At 38.0% G+C, this 17,245-nt stretch overlaps 1 protein-coding gene across 9 annotated transcripts in view; it reads right to left on the bottom strand.

Moving 5' to 3' along the window:
- Positions 1–1,229: 1,229 nt before the first annotated feature.
- Positions 1,230–17,245, bottom strand: part of PPFIA1 (PPFI scaffold protein A1) — an 82,885-nt gene continuing 66,869 nt past the window's right edge. For 2 of the 9 annotated variants that reach the window (XM_089521386.1, XM_089521389.1), the window contains 11 exons: positions 16,562–16,643; positions 16,272–16,472; positions 13,375–13,437; positions 12,611–12,637; positions 11,218–11,393; positions 11,036–11,133; positions 9,182–9,357; positions 8,590–8,658; positions 6,065–6,230; positions 4,322–4,392; positions 1,230–2,616 (listed from right to left, as the gene is read on the bottom strand). In XM_089521386.1, the coding sequence (XP_089377512.1) occupies positions 4,334–4,392; positions 6,065–6,230; positions 8,590–8,658; positions 9,182–9,357; positions 11,036–11,133; positions 11,218–11,393; positions 12,611–12,637; positions 13,375–13,437; positions 16,272–16,472; positions 16,562–16,643 (1,117 nt within the window). In that variant the 3' untranslated portion in view covers positions 1,230–2,616; positions 4,322–4,333. The remainder of the gene's footprint in view (positions 2,617–4,321; positions 4,393–6,064; positions 6,231–8,589; positions 8,659–9,181; positions 9,358–11,035; positions 11,134–11,217; positions 11,394–12,610; positions 12,638–13,374; positions 13,438–16,271; positions 16,473–16,561; positions 16,644–17,245) is intronic. The other 7 variants (XM_089521387.1, XM_089521391.1, XM_089521393.1 and 4 more) reach the window with 5 other exon arrangements.

Raw genomic sequence — 17,245 nt, 5'->3', positions numbered from 1 at the left:
CCCTCTCCAATGAGCTCCGTACTTCCACCTCCCTCGATGCTCTCAAGAAGAACTTGAAGACTTTTTTGTTCCGCCAGGCTTTCCCCCTGTGAGCCTTGTGGTCATTCTCTTCCCCGTGGCAATGTTTTTGTGTATTCCCTTCTACACAGCCACTTGTATAGGGTGTTGTTAGTTTTTACTGTTCTTAATTATTAACTTTGTATTATTTCATGCTGATGTTTCAATTGTCTTACTCTTTGATGTACACCACTGTGATCGCTGGAATAGCGGTATAGAAATAAAATTTTATTATTATTATTATTACAAAAATATTTAAATATCTCTAGCAAGCTTGAAATCATTCTCCACTTTTTTTTTCTCTTCTAAGTGCTGGCTGTTTCTTTGTATTCCCATTTGATGATTTCCTTTTTCTTCCATTTCTTACTTACATCTCTTTTGAATCTCAGCATGCTTTGTGTCCTTTATGTATCCACCCTGGCTTCCCATATGCCTCCTCATTGGAACTATTTGCAACTGAACTTTTGTTATTTCACCTTTAAGGAACTTCCATGCATCATGACCATGGGATCTCACCCAGTATTTCCGTAAGAAATCAGCTTTCTTGAGGTTCAGAGTGTCTGCATTTGATTTTCCCTTTTATCTGTATAACAAATCCCAAACCTTTAAACATATTTTAAGTAGTTAGTCACTTCCATCCCACTGAGAAATAAATTGTACATAAAAAGGTTACATATTTTTATGGGAGAGTAGTGCATAGCTTCCATCATGTTCTCAAAAGGGACTGTGACTACCAAAGAGGTTTAGAAGCCCTGCAATATTGTATCTCAAGCTAGGAGCAGTGGCTGAGAAAAGGGCATTGGTAGTGGGACAGAGATGAGGGAACATACTAATGATGTTCTGATGTGTTGGAGAACAATTTGTAAGTGCATATGTGAGTGGGATAGAGGAAGTATATGCATATGTATACAGTTATATACATTTTACTGAATGCACATGCACAAGGGGGTAAGAGAGATGCCTCAGCCTGGCTATGCTCACCATCATGGTCAGCCACTGACATAGTGGCCCCAGCCTGCCACCCACCAGTGCCTATGGATTTTAGGAAAATGTTGCCCACTCATGCTTAGACAAAGAAACGCATGAATGGAGAAGTAAATAGAAAACTCTTTCGCATTAATAACTGAAATCTTACTTTTAAGCCTTTGAAAATCCATCACAAGATAACAGCATTTTATTGGCAGTGGAAAAATGCTTCAGTACTTTATTGAGAGAGGGAGAGAGAGAGCAATAAATAATACTGTGATAAAAATAGTTCAAAGTACTTAGACTGTACATAATTTGTTACATAATCAGAAATACACATACAAGGTTAATAGAAAAAATGAATTTCAGTTGTACAATTAAGAAAAGCCAAAACCAAAAACAGAAAAGATATGCTTTATATATTATTGCATAATAAATAATGCACCATGATCTGAACTTATTCCTTGCTGGCTTCTTAAGATGCTATTTAAAAGTGAATGATGCATTTTCTACCTATACTGTATGAAATGGCTAAAACTATCAATCACTAAAACAGTCCAGAATTTAAAACATGTTTATAAATATGTAAAAGATGATGACATATGAAAAGTAAGGCCTTTTTAATAGTTGCACTATGTGCTTCAGCTTCTTGAGCTGTCAGCACCTCATCATGAAACTGCAGTGCATTGTGATTGGTCCACTTAAAAGTACTGCATCAATATCTTTCTGCAAACATTTTCATATCAAAATACAGAAGGAGACTGCTCCTTATTGCCTGCTGAGTACTATTAGGAGCTATCCCTGGTTAATAGAAAATACCATCACTTATGGCTTATGTTCAGTCAGAGAACATAGACTGTATAAATACAGCCACACAAAGTAGTTAAAAATGACCTTACCAGGTCTCACACATTTCATAGTGTCCTAGTAATTCCCATGTTTTAGAATGTAAAGCAGATTATACTGAACAGAAAACTTAAATAAACTCATACTAAAATCATATGCTATGTGGAAAAGGTACAGTTACGAACAGAAATCAGGTACCATGCCTGGTTTATTAACAAACGTATGCTCCTCTGAAAAAAACTGAGATTTATTTCAATTTTAGATCTAGCTAGCATTTTCCAAATGACAAAATATATACTGCTTGGTGTCATGATACCTTTACAAAGATAGCAAAATTCTTTTCACCTTCACTTTATTAAAAACCATCACTGATAATTACAATAAATGCATAATTTACAAAACGCCCTATACTGCTTATAGGGACTGATACGTACAAGTTTTACAGTACATTCAGATGAAAAATCTAAAATTAACAAGTCAGCAAGAATGTGATGTAGCGACTGAATACTAACAGAAAGTTAAGTAATGGGACTCACATACACTTATATAAATATAAGAAACATTTAATTCTAAAATACTTTCTCTATAGTACTCACAAATTTGTGTGCTAATTAAAAACTCTGTAATAAAATATTTCAAAGTGTTGATTTAACAAATATTAACAGATTAAAGATTTCAGCTGTTTCCAAAATATGGTCTTCTGGGTTCAAAATGCTTGAGATCATCTGTAGAAATAGTGGGGATAAACTGAAAATGAAATAAAATCCTGTTAGATTCAGAGTAAAAATTCAGGAGGCATTACATATCATGTCCCGATACAGAAAATGGCAAGCACTACAGATCAGAAAGTACATACTGCAATGCATATTTTTATAGCTTCAATCAAGATAGTGAAAGCCTCTCACAATGCCAATTGGCAAATATACCAAAAGGAAAAAAAAAGATAAAAAAAGGAAGAACGGATACAATCTGATTTTGCCTAGACTTTTTTTTTCTCACTAGACCCAAACAGATGATCAATAGTAAGAAAGACATTAGACTGAAATTTCAACGCATTGACAAGTCTACTGGAAAGTGCTACTGTTCCTCCCTCAGCCACCATACTACATGCACTTAATTGAAAAAACAGCATATCTGGTGCAGGATATTTATATTCAGTGATGACTGGACTTGTGTGGAAGTCTGACAATGCTGAGGCTACATATTCAACTATGTGTGGACTCACAAATTAGCCTTAAAACTATTGGTGTATATCACATATAACAGGAATGTGCTCCTGCACAGGATCCCAGCATTTCTTTTTGATCAATGATTTATTTTAATCAATGATTTATCAGGAAAAGGAACTCCCTCAATAACTTCATTCCTGGCTCAGTTAACAGTTGCTTGCTACCTGTCTTTCACTATCAAAATTCTAGGAGAAATGGATATTGTTCGCTTATGAAATAAGAAAGTATAATTGTCTTAAATGGCCTTGGCCACGTAACAGCTCATTAGAAAGCACAACATGCATGTCAAAGTCATTTAAAGCCCAATTTCTCCAACCATCCCTAGAACTGTGCAGTTAAAAAATTACCTGCAAGGTTATCTACTCAACCATTTGTCAATGAAGGGATCCACAGATAAATCATCCCTGGCAAATGGCCATTCAAACTGTTTTAAAAACTTTGAGACTGGACCGTCCATAACTTCTGGAGTAGTCTGCTCCACTGTTGAGCAAATCTTATTACCTGGAAGTCCTTCCTAATCACAGACTCACAAAATCTCATCTAGTCCAACTCATCATGAAGGAATATACAACTAAAACACTCCTGAAAGATGCTCATTCAACCATTGTTTAAAGATCTCCAAAGAAGGAGAGTCCCATTCTCAGCTTTCCCCCACTGATTTTCTCCCTTTGTGTGCTAGATATGTTTGTATTCATTTGTTTGGTGATCTCTTTCTTCTTCTACATGCCTCTTCTAAACTTCAGCTCATCTGAAGGTTCTTTGTACATTCACCCTTGTTTCTTTACACATCTCTCATTTTCCTTTTTCATTGGGATTGTTTGTATCTGGGTCTTCAATATTTCAATTTTAAGAAACTTCTATGAACCATGAATTTCATTCTTTTAAGCATTTCTGACCATGGGATCTCTCTCACTAGTACTATCCTAAGCTTAATGTAATCAGGTTTCCTGAAGTCCAGAGTGTGTTAGGTATGAGAGTTGTATTGAATATTGTTACAGAAGCATATGCATTATATTCAAACTATTTTCTCTGTGCACATACTCTGTCAGTACCTTCATTGCTTTGAAAATTCACAAGGCTGTAAGGCAGTTTGAGAGAATAACACTTCTGTATTCCAGCTGCTCAGTACAGTCTTGAGCATGCCACAGAAAGCAGCCAATTGAGGTTATTTCCCCATCTTTGTATCGTGTGACTTTAATAAGCAGTGTTTTAGTCTTACTTACCAATTAAAGGCTTTAACATGAATAAGTCCTTACTGTAGCAGAATCCAATCTTTGTGTTGCTGATACATTGCCTATTTCAACGATCAGGAAGACATGCAGAATATGGCATGCAATTAGTATTAGGATCACATATCAATGCAGTTACAGTAACATCATACAGTTATAAAGGTTAGCTACACAGAATGTAAAGTAACTGGCTATATATTCTGGAATCACATTCTAATATGGTGAGAAACATTGTGCATTCTGAAACCTACATTCAATTATCATATATACTCAACTATAAGTTGACCTCATGTATAAGTTGAGGGCAGGTTTTGGGGCCAAAATCATGGATTTTGATACAACCTGTGTATAAGTTGAGGGTAAAACTTAGGGGCAAAAGATCTAAAGGTTGAAGCAAAGAAAAAGAATGCCAAAGAACTTGCAAAATTCCAGCAGGGATAACTGTGCTCATACTAAACGCTGGATGGATGAGAGAGTAGGGGGGGCAAAGTCTGTGTTTCCAGGACAGATTACATTCTTGCCTTTCATCAGGGCATGGCTCCTTTTTTAATAAGTTAAAGTGCAGAATTTATACTGACCCGTGGATTAGTCGATTCACGTTTTTGGGGTCAATTGTTTTACTAAAATTTCTAGACTTATACATGAGTATATACTTTAAGTAGATGCCACCCGCTGAATCCTATGATATCTTCACCCCCTCCATTACAAATGTAAGACGTGCCAAACCTCAATCCACAGCATCTCCACAGAGGTCTGGGGGGAGGGAGGGAAAATCCTGTCTAAAACCCTGAATCCCATGTTCTCCAAATCTGGTCTTTTGGTTGGGCTGCAAAATGGAAACCCCTTCGTCAATTGGTGTTCATTACAGAATTTCTGGATAATCAGCCAAACATCTCTACTCTCCCTTCAAGTCTATCCAAATCTATAGTACCCACCACTAATAGAACATGGGATGGCTGCTAAAATGTTTTTGGGGGGCTTGGAAGAGAGAATCAATTGAAGAAAAGCTGCTGGTGCTATCATATCCCTAGAACTGATCTCTGGTCCCCATCTAGCCTGGTGCAATCTGCAACACATCTTTCATTAATAAAAATTCAAATAAGTGGCTGGTTGCAGAAAGCACTATCCTTTGCATGGTTGTTTCTGAACTCCTGATTATGCCGTGGTATGGGTGGTGTGGTTCTTGCTTTTGTTTTTAATATGTGCGTGTTTCATTTTTATTTCATACATCCTCAGAATGACTAGCATTTTCTTGTACTTGGCCAAGACTAGTTAAGTCTTCCAGTGGGGTGGCATTGATGAAACATCACTGTACATTGCAAAGCGAACAGACAGGAATCAGGAAGCAATGGCAACAGATATAAGCAAATCTTCAATGAGTTCAGGATAGAAGGAGGAGGAAGATTCAAATAGGAATGAAGGACTTTTAAGATCAATTTGTATTATATATAGCAGCTATTAACACAGCAATGTTTACGTGTGTTCTACTTCTAAATAGGAATCTAACTGAGCATATGGAAACAATATAAATGTCTGCTTAATTGAGAGTTTCTTAAAGGCCAGTTTTTAAAGACTACAAACATACAACTATCACAAAACATTCATTGAGAAACCAAAGCAGTATTGTAAATCATGCATGTATTAAGCCCCACCCACCTAGCAAATGCTTCAGCTACACATTTCACTCAATCTCAGGCATAAATAATCACCATGCTTCAATAATGCATTGTATTTTACCATCAATTTGCATCTTCTTTGGCTGCATAGAAGGTGAAGACATTGAGGTGGTAACTCTGAAGTTTGCAGGGAGAGTCTCTGCTGATCCAGCAGCTAACCCTCTTATGTCCTTTGGTCTAAACTTTTTTCTCCACGAAGGTGCTCGTCTAAAGCTTTTATCATCATCCTGTTAAAAATCAATAAGCATGAACTTGAGATATGATTAACATACAACTAACCAAAGCCAAAATCCGAGATCAAAAGCAGTAATAATACAAACTGAAGAGCAATTGTAAGAATCAGTTCCTTCGATGCTGCTAGCATGGTGGACAATAAAAAATAAATAATAAAACTTTTATTTATATACCGCCCTTCCATCGATCAGGGCGGTGAACAACATAATGAAAACAATACATACATAAAAACAAGTTAAAAACAATATAAAACCCCCCAGTCAGCCATCCGTCTTGCCGTCAGCAGAGAGAGGGAAGCCATCTAGGACTTCACTCGGGGAATGCAGTTTGAAATAGAAGGGTTTTTAAATCCCTTCTAAACTGGGCCAGGGAGGTGGCCGAGCGGAGCTCTGTGGGCAGCGTGTTCCAAAGGGTTGGGGCAACGATGGAGTACGTCCTCCTCATTGTAGAGGAGAGTTTGGCCCCAGGGACCCTAAGTAATTGCTGCCCAGAAATTCTGAGGGTGCGGGGCGGAATGTATGGGGAGAGGCGGTCCTTCAGGTATCCTGGGCCCAAGCCATGTAGGGCTTTATAGGTAATCACCAACACCTTGTACTGTGCCTGGAAGCGAATAGGCAGCCAGTGCAGATCTTTAAGCACCGGTGTAATATGGCTGGTCCTGGAAGTACCAGTGACCAGCCTGGCCGCCATATTCTGTACCAGCTGTAGCTTCTGAGTATGATACAAGGGTTGCCCCATGTAGAGCGCATTGCAGAAGTCCAATCTAGAGGTTACCAGAGCATGTACCACCGTTTCAAGGTCCCTCTGGGCCAGGTATGGGCGCAGCTGGCGAATAAGCCAAAGCTGATAACAGGTGTTCCTGACCGTCGCATCCACCTGAGATGTAAGGTGGAGCGACGAATCAAGAAGCACCCCCAGACTGCGCACGGAGTCCTTCACAGGAAGCGTGATCTCATTCAGGACAGGTGGAACCACCGCCATTCCTGGACCAGGGGAACCTATCACGAGTACCTCCGTTTTCTCTGGATTCAGGCTGAGTCGGTTTTTCCTCATCCAGCCCATTACTGACTCCAGGCATGCCACGAGAGGAGAGACGCCATCCTCGGTCACTGCAGCAGTCGGAGACATAGAGAAGACTATCTGGGTGTCATCAGCGTACTGATAACCCCGCGCCCCATGTCTCCGGATGATCTCTCCCAGCGGTTTCATGTAAATGTTAAATAGCATGGGAGACAGAATGGCTCCTTGAGGGACCCCAGTTGTGAGGGCCCTCTTATCGGAGCACACGTCTCCCAGCTGCACCATCTGGAACCTCCCAGAGAGGTAGGACTGGAACCACTGGAGCGCAGTGCCCCCGATTCCCACCTCAGCCAGGCGTTCCAGAAGGATACCATGGTCTATGGTATCGAAAGCCGCTGAGATGTCCAAGAGCACCAACAGGGACACGCTTCCCCTGTCGATGCCCAGACGGAGATCATCGACCAAGGCGACCATGGCCGTCTCAACCCCGTAACCCGCCCGAAAGCCAGTTTGAAATGGGTCAAAAAGCAACTGAGGAAAAAGAGCGGGAACACCAGGAGTATATATATATAGGGTGGGTGGAGCTACAGCCAAAAAGTCTTCCCTAACAATTCTAGAAGGTTCTGAATGTCTCTGCACAGCAGGAAAACCCATTTATGTGATTCACAGAGACCATGACAAAGAACCATGCTATATCTGCCCTGTCACCCATCCCTCCATGGTCATTTATGAACAGGGGGCACTGGAAATGTCTCTGGCCATGTCCTTGCAGCAAAATGCAAAACAATGACATCATCCACCAAGAACTGGTGAGAGAGGTCATTGTGGAGGGCCTGTAGAGAATTCCAACCTATGCATGACCAAACAAGTGACTTACAATGGTGTAAGATGGGCTCAGCCATTGCAAATCACTAATGGGAAGCCAGCCTAAATTTTTAAACAGTAAAGAATCATTTAAACAGTCTAAAAACATATTAAACAATATTAAACACATTCTTTTGGACAGGATCAGCAGGTTATGTTGCTCCCTCAGGGGGCTGAGTGTCTTCTGTACATCAATCTATTTCAATTCCATGTTGCAACACAACAAAATGTGAAAAGGTCAAAAGATAGAAAGTAAACACTACTGCAAGGCACTATATCTAGGAAGCCCATTACAATATCCTTCAACAATGAATGTTTAAGGGATGGTGTCCTGCAAACCCACTGAAGTTAAAAGCCTTTTGTGATTCTAGCCTAAGATCTGTGGCAGGGTGGCATTAATTCATGGTGCCTCTAAAAAACAAAAATAGGCTAGTCAGAATTATAAAGCTAAAGTCTGATAAAACTCACTTCATCAAATCTCCTGTCTGTGCCCATCACAAGAAGGTTGTTGAATTCTCTCTCCAACACAGCACGTGCCTAAATTAAAAAGAATATTTAATAAAACCCAATTTTTTTCAAAACTTTGGAATGTAGTTTGAGATTTTTATAAATATATTTTACTAATGACTACACAAACAGCAAATGTAACAGCAATAGCATTTCCTCCCTCAGCAATATTTTATGAACCTACTCAACACCCACTAAAAGATCCCACACTATCACTTTTGTAGATTTGCACTGAATTCACAGTTCCAAAATAAAATGTCATTCCAAAATCTTCTTTAGATTATAACACTGAGGCAATATTCAATTATAACTCTTAATACATTCTTAAAATGAAGTTTAATGAGAAAAAAATCTGTTTTATTAGTTGTGTTAGAATAAAATGCTGTGCTAAGGAAAATGCAAAATATTTTCTAAACTTCCTAAGCTCTTTCACATAAACACATTTCCAATATTAAAATAAACCTTATATACCTATTTACTGCCCAAACTACACACACTACATCATTCTGAATGTGTAAGAAACATTACCCATTAAATGACTTATTACTGTTACCTGTGTATTCTGAGTAGGTATTTGTAAAGAAAGAGCTAGAGCAGTGTGATCAAAAGTTTCATCTAAGGCCACGAGTGCACCATGAACTCCACTTTCTATAAGATTATTTGCATATTCTTTAAGACCAATTGATACCACCCAGTGAATCATTCTGTCATTGCTCCAAACAAGGACATCTGCAGGGGAAAAAGTAAATGCCTATGTCACAAAACAGTTCATTTTATGTGCTAGCACAAGATAAAGGGGTGAATTCAGACATGTCCTTTTGTTGCATGTGCATGATCAAGATCCAGTGGGGGTTCTAAGAGGGAAGAAAATCTTCACTGCATCCTCTGCTTCCCTTGCAGCCAGCTACTAGTGCCACTGCCTCTGACTCAGAAGAGCTTTCTGGCTAGCCCAAAGAGTAGTGGGGCAGAGGAAGGGTTGGCAAAAGAGCCCTTCCTTCTTTCTCAGAGAGACCATGGGTGGAGCTTCACCTGGGGAATCTGGGTCTAACCTCCAAATCTCAAGTGTAATACTGAAAATTATACGTTTAGAAACTGCTGTATCATGGATTACGACTTTGCACCTACAGTTTAGACACAGTACTTTGACAATAAATATTATATTGTCCACATTTGTTTTACACAAAATGCACATGGGCCTGTAAACATTTCAGGGCTGGAGATACCTGACCATTTGATGCTGGTACAGAATGGCTGCATTATAAATGTTCAGCAAAGTTTTATGTATCTTATAAAGAGGTAATGACATTTATAATCAGTAAACAATGGAGTGTTTAATCAGCCAATAGCTTTTACAGTCTAATCTTTTTTTTAAAAAAAATTTGGGATGGCATTTGTAACACAGACTGAGGAATTTCATACGGACTCAAAGAAGGAGGACTTGACTGACAAAAAAGCAAGTGCTAGAAACCAAAGATGTAAAATATGTGTTTGCTGATATCTTCATCTCACTGTAGCTTCCTGACTGTACTAAATGCTGCTCCAAAGAGACTTCTGTAAATTAGAGCCAGTTTAAGGACTGGCATTGTAAGGGGTTCACAAGGGAAAGGATGGAAAGAAAGGATCTGGTGCTCATAGATAACACGATGGATCCCAGCATAGTATTTAGAAACTGATGCATCTACAATACTTTTAAATTTGGTACATCTATAATATCTTCAATTTGCAGTTTTGGGATATATTTATTTATTTACAGTATTTATAATCCACTCTTCAGCTACAAAGGCTCTTGGAATGGTTACAGATAGTTAATTTGACAGTTCCCTTCCCTCAGACTTATAATCTAAAAAGACACAAAAGGAGAAGAAAATGGTAGTGGGGAAGGGGCTAATACTGCCAATTCTTCTCTCTCCAAGGCCAAGACAGTGGCATGGAGTGGAGGGAATGGAGGGAAATTAGATTTGTTCCTCCTGCTTCTTAATACTATTAATCATTTAAGACATGCTCACTATGCTCACATTTCAAGCAGGGTCAGTAATCAGTGTATACCATGGTTTATGGGAACAGACAAACAAATCTTTACAATTCAAGGGCTCCTTTTACATGGTGTGTTATCTATTTCTTAGACACACACATTCTGTCTAAGGTTTCTTAGAGACACAGTCTGTGATATGTACAAAATCTTTTGAATATTGAATTTTGATTGCATAAGTGTTGAACAATATAAAAAACTGAACACAGGTTCTAACAATACTATTATGAACTATGAAATAACACCAAATCAGGCATCTTCCATTGCCAATATCTTACAAAAAATTTTTCAGCCAAGGGAAAATATTTCATAAATGATCATTACAGTATGATTTCATTTACTAATGAAAAAGTTAAATATAGAAAATTGAGTGGTTACCTTTTATCTCATTCATACTTTCTTCTCTTCTTCTTTCAAGTTCTTTTCGATCATAATTTAATCTTCGTAGACACATAATGCCACACTGAAAGCTATTTCTGTGTAAAGTTAAGGAGAGGTAGGTGCATTAGGAAGCATAGCTGAAATGCTTAGTAATAATGATTTACTTTAAATGTATTTACCTGTGAAAACTATCAACCATTTTAAGTTGACCACGAAGATCTTTCTTAGTTAAGTGATCTAGCATTCTAGCATCAACAAGACACTCCATAAAATAACTGCGATACTGAGGGAGCCCCAAACTGGGAAGCCATTCATTGCCAATCCACTCATGGTTCATATCACCATAGGCTAAAGTCTATTAAAAAGAATAATAAAAAACACAATTGAAATGTAATTTAAATTAAGAACCTAACTATAAAAAAAAAAAGGGGGGGGATTAGATCCAGAGTTTAAATTTGACAAGCACTCCCTGGGAGAGATCTACTGAGAATGCTCATATGATCTACAGAGATTTGGAGAGATTCTCCAAATGCCACTTTCCCCATATTTCTAGGGGATCCCCTCAAGTCAACCAAGGTCCACATACTGGAGAGGACTGCAAGAGCAGGAAGGACCTGGACCCCCTCCCCATTTAGTCTACAGAATGCCCTGCTGCTTCAAAGGTCTCCAGCTAACAGATGGAGCTTATCTTTAGGGTGAAACTCCTGGATCCAACCCATAATGTGTGCCTAAAGTTTCATACAAGATATGATTTTAACAACTCCAAACAAGGTATTAAACTTCAATCCACACTTTTTAAAACAACTACAGTTAATAAAAAAAAACACAAGCAAAGCATGAATGGGAGACACTTATTTTCAAATTCTTAGCTCCCTGATCATTGCCCACCTTTTTCATACTTTATGTGTGAAATATGCATTACCCTTTTATACTTCATGTGTTAACCAACGCAAACACCAGTGAGTGGATCACAGAAAGAAGTGGCTGGTATTAGAAAGCTTTTACTAAAGTATTTGAATCTGAATGTATAATCTATAAATTTAAAAAATAGCAAAAGTTAAAAACTGTTACTTTTGGTCATGCCTTTCAAAATTATTTGATGATTTTCTTTCACAAAATCCACATTCTTTAATGAACAGTAATTTGACACAAACACAGCTGACTCACAGTACAGTCCTATACATGTCTATTCAGAGGAATGCCCCGCTGAATGCAGTGGGATTTACTCCCAGGAAAGTATGTATAGAACTGCAACCTAAATCTCCTTAAAACACTCTAGCTGTAATCTAGGGAGCTGTGCTTTTAGTCAAATATTACAACATGACTTCCAACTATTTATTCTAGCGTCAGGGAAAGAGAGGTTCTTCATATGCCTGCAATTAATGCCTACAAAATATTCCTCAAGTAGAAACCAGTATAAATATATTTCCTAATTTATTTTTGTTAAAGGACTTAAAAGGAGTGCATTTTACTTAAATATTTTCCTTAAATATTTCTATAAAAATGGGTTTTAGAGTATAATGAACTTTAACTGAAGCTTTACACAAAAGGTTTAAAAGAAAAGTCTCCAACCTGAGCCCAGCTTCCTTCCTCATCTTCCTGATGTTATGTAATTAGAAAAGCAAAAGAACACACAAATATTAGTATTAATAAGTTTAGTAAAGCAAGCAAATTTAGGGTAGTGGCCACAGTCCAGTGTGTAGAAAAAGTAATTTAATTGAACTATATATACAGAGGTTTGAATTAGACAAATCTCGCAATAGAAGTTTTAAAGTTGCCTGGATTGTGGCATGGTAAGTATATATTTCCTGACACTGATTACTACATGTAGCCATTTCTCCATATAAAATGACTTCTCTGGATTGCGGCCACCTTCTAAACAAAGGAAGAATGGCATGCTAATTGTTGAAGAATGCAGGCATCATGCATCCAAAATTATGCACATATGCATCTCTTTTTGTTTTAATACTTTAGTGTAAATCAAAACACATACAGCTTAGTTTTTCCACTCAAGAACTACCCTTTAGCTATAAACCCAGTTGAGAGATTAAATAATGTCCTCGCATTCATTTCAGAAATCCATGTATTGATTTTGCTTGCAATACACCTTATGTTCCCCACAACTCCCACCCCACCAATGACCTTGGTGGAAAAACGGTTTGCAGCATGATTTATAAACTTTAGATGAGTTAGTAATTAAAATAAACCATAACCAAGAAGGATTTAGTTACATTAACAATATTTCTACTCCTTGTTGATACTAAAGAGACACATGATTCAAGCACTCAAGAAGTGGGAAAAGCACTGTAAAAACAAAGCTTGGTGCTACAACTAACCGTTTGGTGTGTAGATGTAAGATTTTCCATTTCTTCATGTGTTACCCAGACATTTCCTGTGGTCTAACATGACCCCATAGTGAACCAATCACATCCAATGAAAGGAAAGCAGTAACAAAGAGGAAAGGTTGCAGAATATATAAGCAATAGGTACATATAAGGAGCAGGCATGGGCAAAAGCAATGGTTTCTAGATTGTAAAATACAGACTCATGTAAGATGCAAGCCCACAGAGAAATATATTTGTTATTTTTTTTTAAAAAAGCACAATCCCAAATTAATGCATACAAAATTACATTGTGGATTAGCCCTCCTAATCTAACTCAAGTGGCCATGCCCCTTTCCCCATGATATCCTCAAATAGTTGCTTCCCAGTTTTTGTAAAAGACCTTTTCTAAAAGGTCGAAATGCCTTTCCGGAGGCTTAGTTACTGGTAGTGGCCTAAATCCAATTGTTAATCACAGCTAAAAGATACTCAAAGGACGTGTAAAAATCAACACTTACATCAGTTTCATTATTTCAGTGGGTCTTCTCAAGTTGGGGCCAACACTGAACTGGAGCCAAGAAGAGCTTTAGAACTTAAATATAATGGTATTCTTGACTTATCTTTCATTTGGCCCTAACTACCACTGGAATATGACCCTTCTGTGATATTATTTGAAACCATATTTGGCACTCTTCCTGAAAAAGGTTTGCCATCCTAGATTTACAGTATGGTTTCTAGGTCCCCCTTTTTTTTTTTTACACTAAGCAACTTTATTTAAAGATGCTTTGGGTCACTCCCCTTGCTATTACTTTCTTCAATACTATTTAGCCTTCAGATTTTTTTAAAAAATTATTCATTTACTATATACCATTGCAATCAGTGTGTCAGTTCCTTCTCTTGGGCACACCACAAAGTTACATAATTTCATGGTTTGTGGTAAGCTATAATTTGTTATTAATTCCTAACAGGAAACAGTTTGTGCTTATATAGCACATAGCAAACTGCCTTATATTGAATCAGACGATGGTCCACCAAGTCTGATACTGTCAACTCTGACTAGCAGAGTCTTTCTGAAGTTTCAGGGGAAAAAATATATTTTCTACTTGATCTTTCATACATGTATTAACCAAGACTCTGACCCTACTTAGCTTCAAAATTTAGATGATATTGGTGTGTTCAGGGCTCAATATTGCCTCCAATTGTCTTGCAAACCACAGTCTGATACTAAATTTAAGCCTGTTTTAGAGGATAAGGGCAAATCATTTTGCCAACACAGATGTAGTAGCAAATTATGCTTTACCTCAAGCCAGAAAATAATTAAGTGGTGCTTGCAACCTTAAGGCTCATCCTTGTAAAACTAAACCATGACTTTACATTATATTCAAACAGACTGAAACACCTACCTCTTGAGATCAAATTACTTTTAAATTAATACCTAATATGATACCTAATATGATTATAATCTAAGAATAGAGATAGAAATTAGTCTGTTCAATCAGGTATCCTGGATCCTAACATTATTACATAGATTAAATTCCACTGATATTATCCATTGCTAACCTCTTATCTGACAGTTATATTCAAAGCAGTCTATAGTACTCACAATATGGACAATTACTCTAATCCAGTCGTTCCCAAACTTGGGTCTCCAAATGTTATTGGATCACAACTCCCAGAAGCCTTGACCACTGGTCATGTAGGTTAGTGTTTCTGGGAGGTGCAGTCTAATATCTCCTGAGGACCCAAGTTTTGGATCCACTGCCTTATCCTATGCTCCAGTCAAGCAAAGGTAATACATATATGGTCAGGATGGAGACAGATACTTTTGGATGGATCTGTACTCCAGTGTTTATTATGAGTCCACATAACCAGCTGTTTTACATACTGAATACTAAGAAAGATATGCAGCTCAAAGGTGCTGGTTAAACATTTGCTTCCAGTCTGTGCATCTGGGTAAAACTCTAACTTAATTTAGTTCACTAGATTTAAGGAAATTGCTTCCATATAACATGACTTTCAGCCAGGTGACAATGGCTTGGAGCCAAAGCTAGTTTGCATAAGTGGAAAACCACTTCCACTTGCATAAGACAGTCCCAAATTACTCCAGTTCTCCTGTCATGTCTCTGCATGCCATTCTAGAGCATCTGTTGACTATCAAAAGAAGGAGCACAAGGGCTACAGATGAGTGGCGAAATCAGAAAAGCCCAGTCACATGAGCAGAGTTCTACTGGACTTTTTCTGTAGCCAATCTAGTATGTCTACAGATTTTTGCTGGCTTTAGTAGCCTACTAAAGCTTTGTCACTAAGGATTATGTTGTTTACTGAAAGGGTACGTTTTTCTTCCCTATGCAGGAGGATGCCTTTCAACAACCTTCTCTTGCCCTCTTCAGTTCAATCTTCTTACAATTATAGTGCTCCTTCCAAGGTTGTCCAGTGATTTCAAAATACTCTCAAGTGAAGAGGAAGGTTAGGGCTAGTTTTGGTAGTAAGGTACTTGGAGAAACTTGGAAAGGGAGCACAACTATATATGGGTGATATAAGCTCTCTTCTCCACCTTCAAAACTGAAAAGCTGATCATACCTGCCATAGAAAGAAGTAATATTGTCTCAGTCAGCCAAATTCTTAAGCTCTTTTTAAATGCTTTTGGATGACAAAAAGAAAGAAAGAAACTGGCATGTTCTCCCTTTAGTCCAGTACTTACTATATACTGATTTTAAAGTAATCCCTTTAAACAAGAAGTCCCTACAAAGTACTGGAAACATTTCATTTTGCCATTTTCTATTCACTATCCTGAATGAAATTTTAGTCTCTTAGGATATTTGGCCTTCTTGACACAGATCCCAATAAACAAGGTAGATCCCTAAATGCTAGTTTCTGCTGGATCACATTAATTCTTTCTCAGTTTGGCTTACCGTTCTGGATGTAGGAGGAGCAGATGGACTTGTTAGTGACATAATCTCTTGAATGGCAAGTCTCAGCTTTAACCTATGTAGAGGATTACTGATTCCAATTTCCCGCTGTATTTCTGTGTCAGATAAGGCTGACATTATAGCACCACTTTTCACATTTGCACGACAAGCAGCTACGTACCAGGCTGGCATCCCTACCCATAACTGGTAAAAAGAAAAACAGGTAGAGAATTATCTACAAGTTTCGCGTTAGAAGGAATATTATGTTAAAGTCCATGGTAATGATGCCTTACCTCTAGCCACACAACCACAGTGGGCCCATCCCACTGAGCGAAGGGGAGACCTTGCCTTCGGGCTTCTTCAAGCAGCTCATGCCTAAAATAGTACAACAAAATACATCAATGAAGTGACTTTGGCATATTTGCTTTCCTGATTGTCCTATGTCAATCCCTGAGCCCTTTGAACAATTCTAAACACAGCATCACATTCACAAAAGACAAAGGTCCACAGCAAGCACACAGCATGAGATGACTAGACTGGGAACTTAACAGACTGGATTCATCTGTTTGGAAACCAACCCGTTACACTAGCCACGATCTCAGACCTTATCGCGTTCACCTTAGCATACCTTTTACATGATATAGTACACAGTATTTCCTACAGAAAAAGTTTGGTAACCCTCGGGAGAAGGACATTTTTGATAGAAAGTGCTTTGTTACTGCTCCTGAGACACATCTGCAAGTGAATCAAAGAACTGCAAGATTCATATCTATTATGTGAATTATTTCCAGAAGTTGATTTTAGTCAAAAATATTTGAGATGTAGAGCAAGCCCAGCTTGAGATAGATAGCAAAGCTCAAACAAAAAAAAATTCATCTTCACTCTTTCCAACCCAAGCAGCTACAGTGAAAATGATCTCTGCCTAAAGGAGAAAGCACAACTGCTCCTGTTATTTTTCTTAACAAGAATGATCTTTT

Source organism: Sceloporus occidentalis, unplaced genomic scaffold (genome assembly GCF_023333645.1).
Source record: "Sceloporus occidentalis isolate IW3139 unplaced genomic scaffold, rSceOcc1.0.p SCAF_4, whole genome shotgun sequence".
NCBI lineage: Eukaryota > Metazoa > Chordata > Lepidosauria > Squamata > Phrynosomatidae > Sceloporus > Sceloporus occidentalis.
Note: the sequence above shows the minus strand (reverse complement) of the source record. Positions and strands in the feature narration are given on the sequence as shown.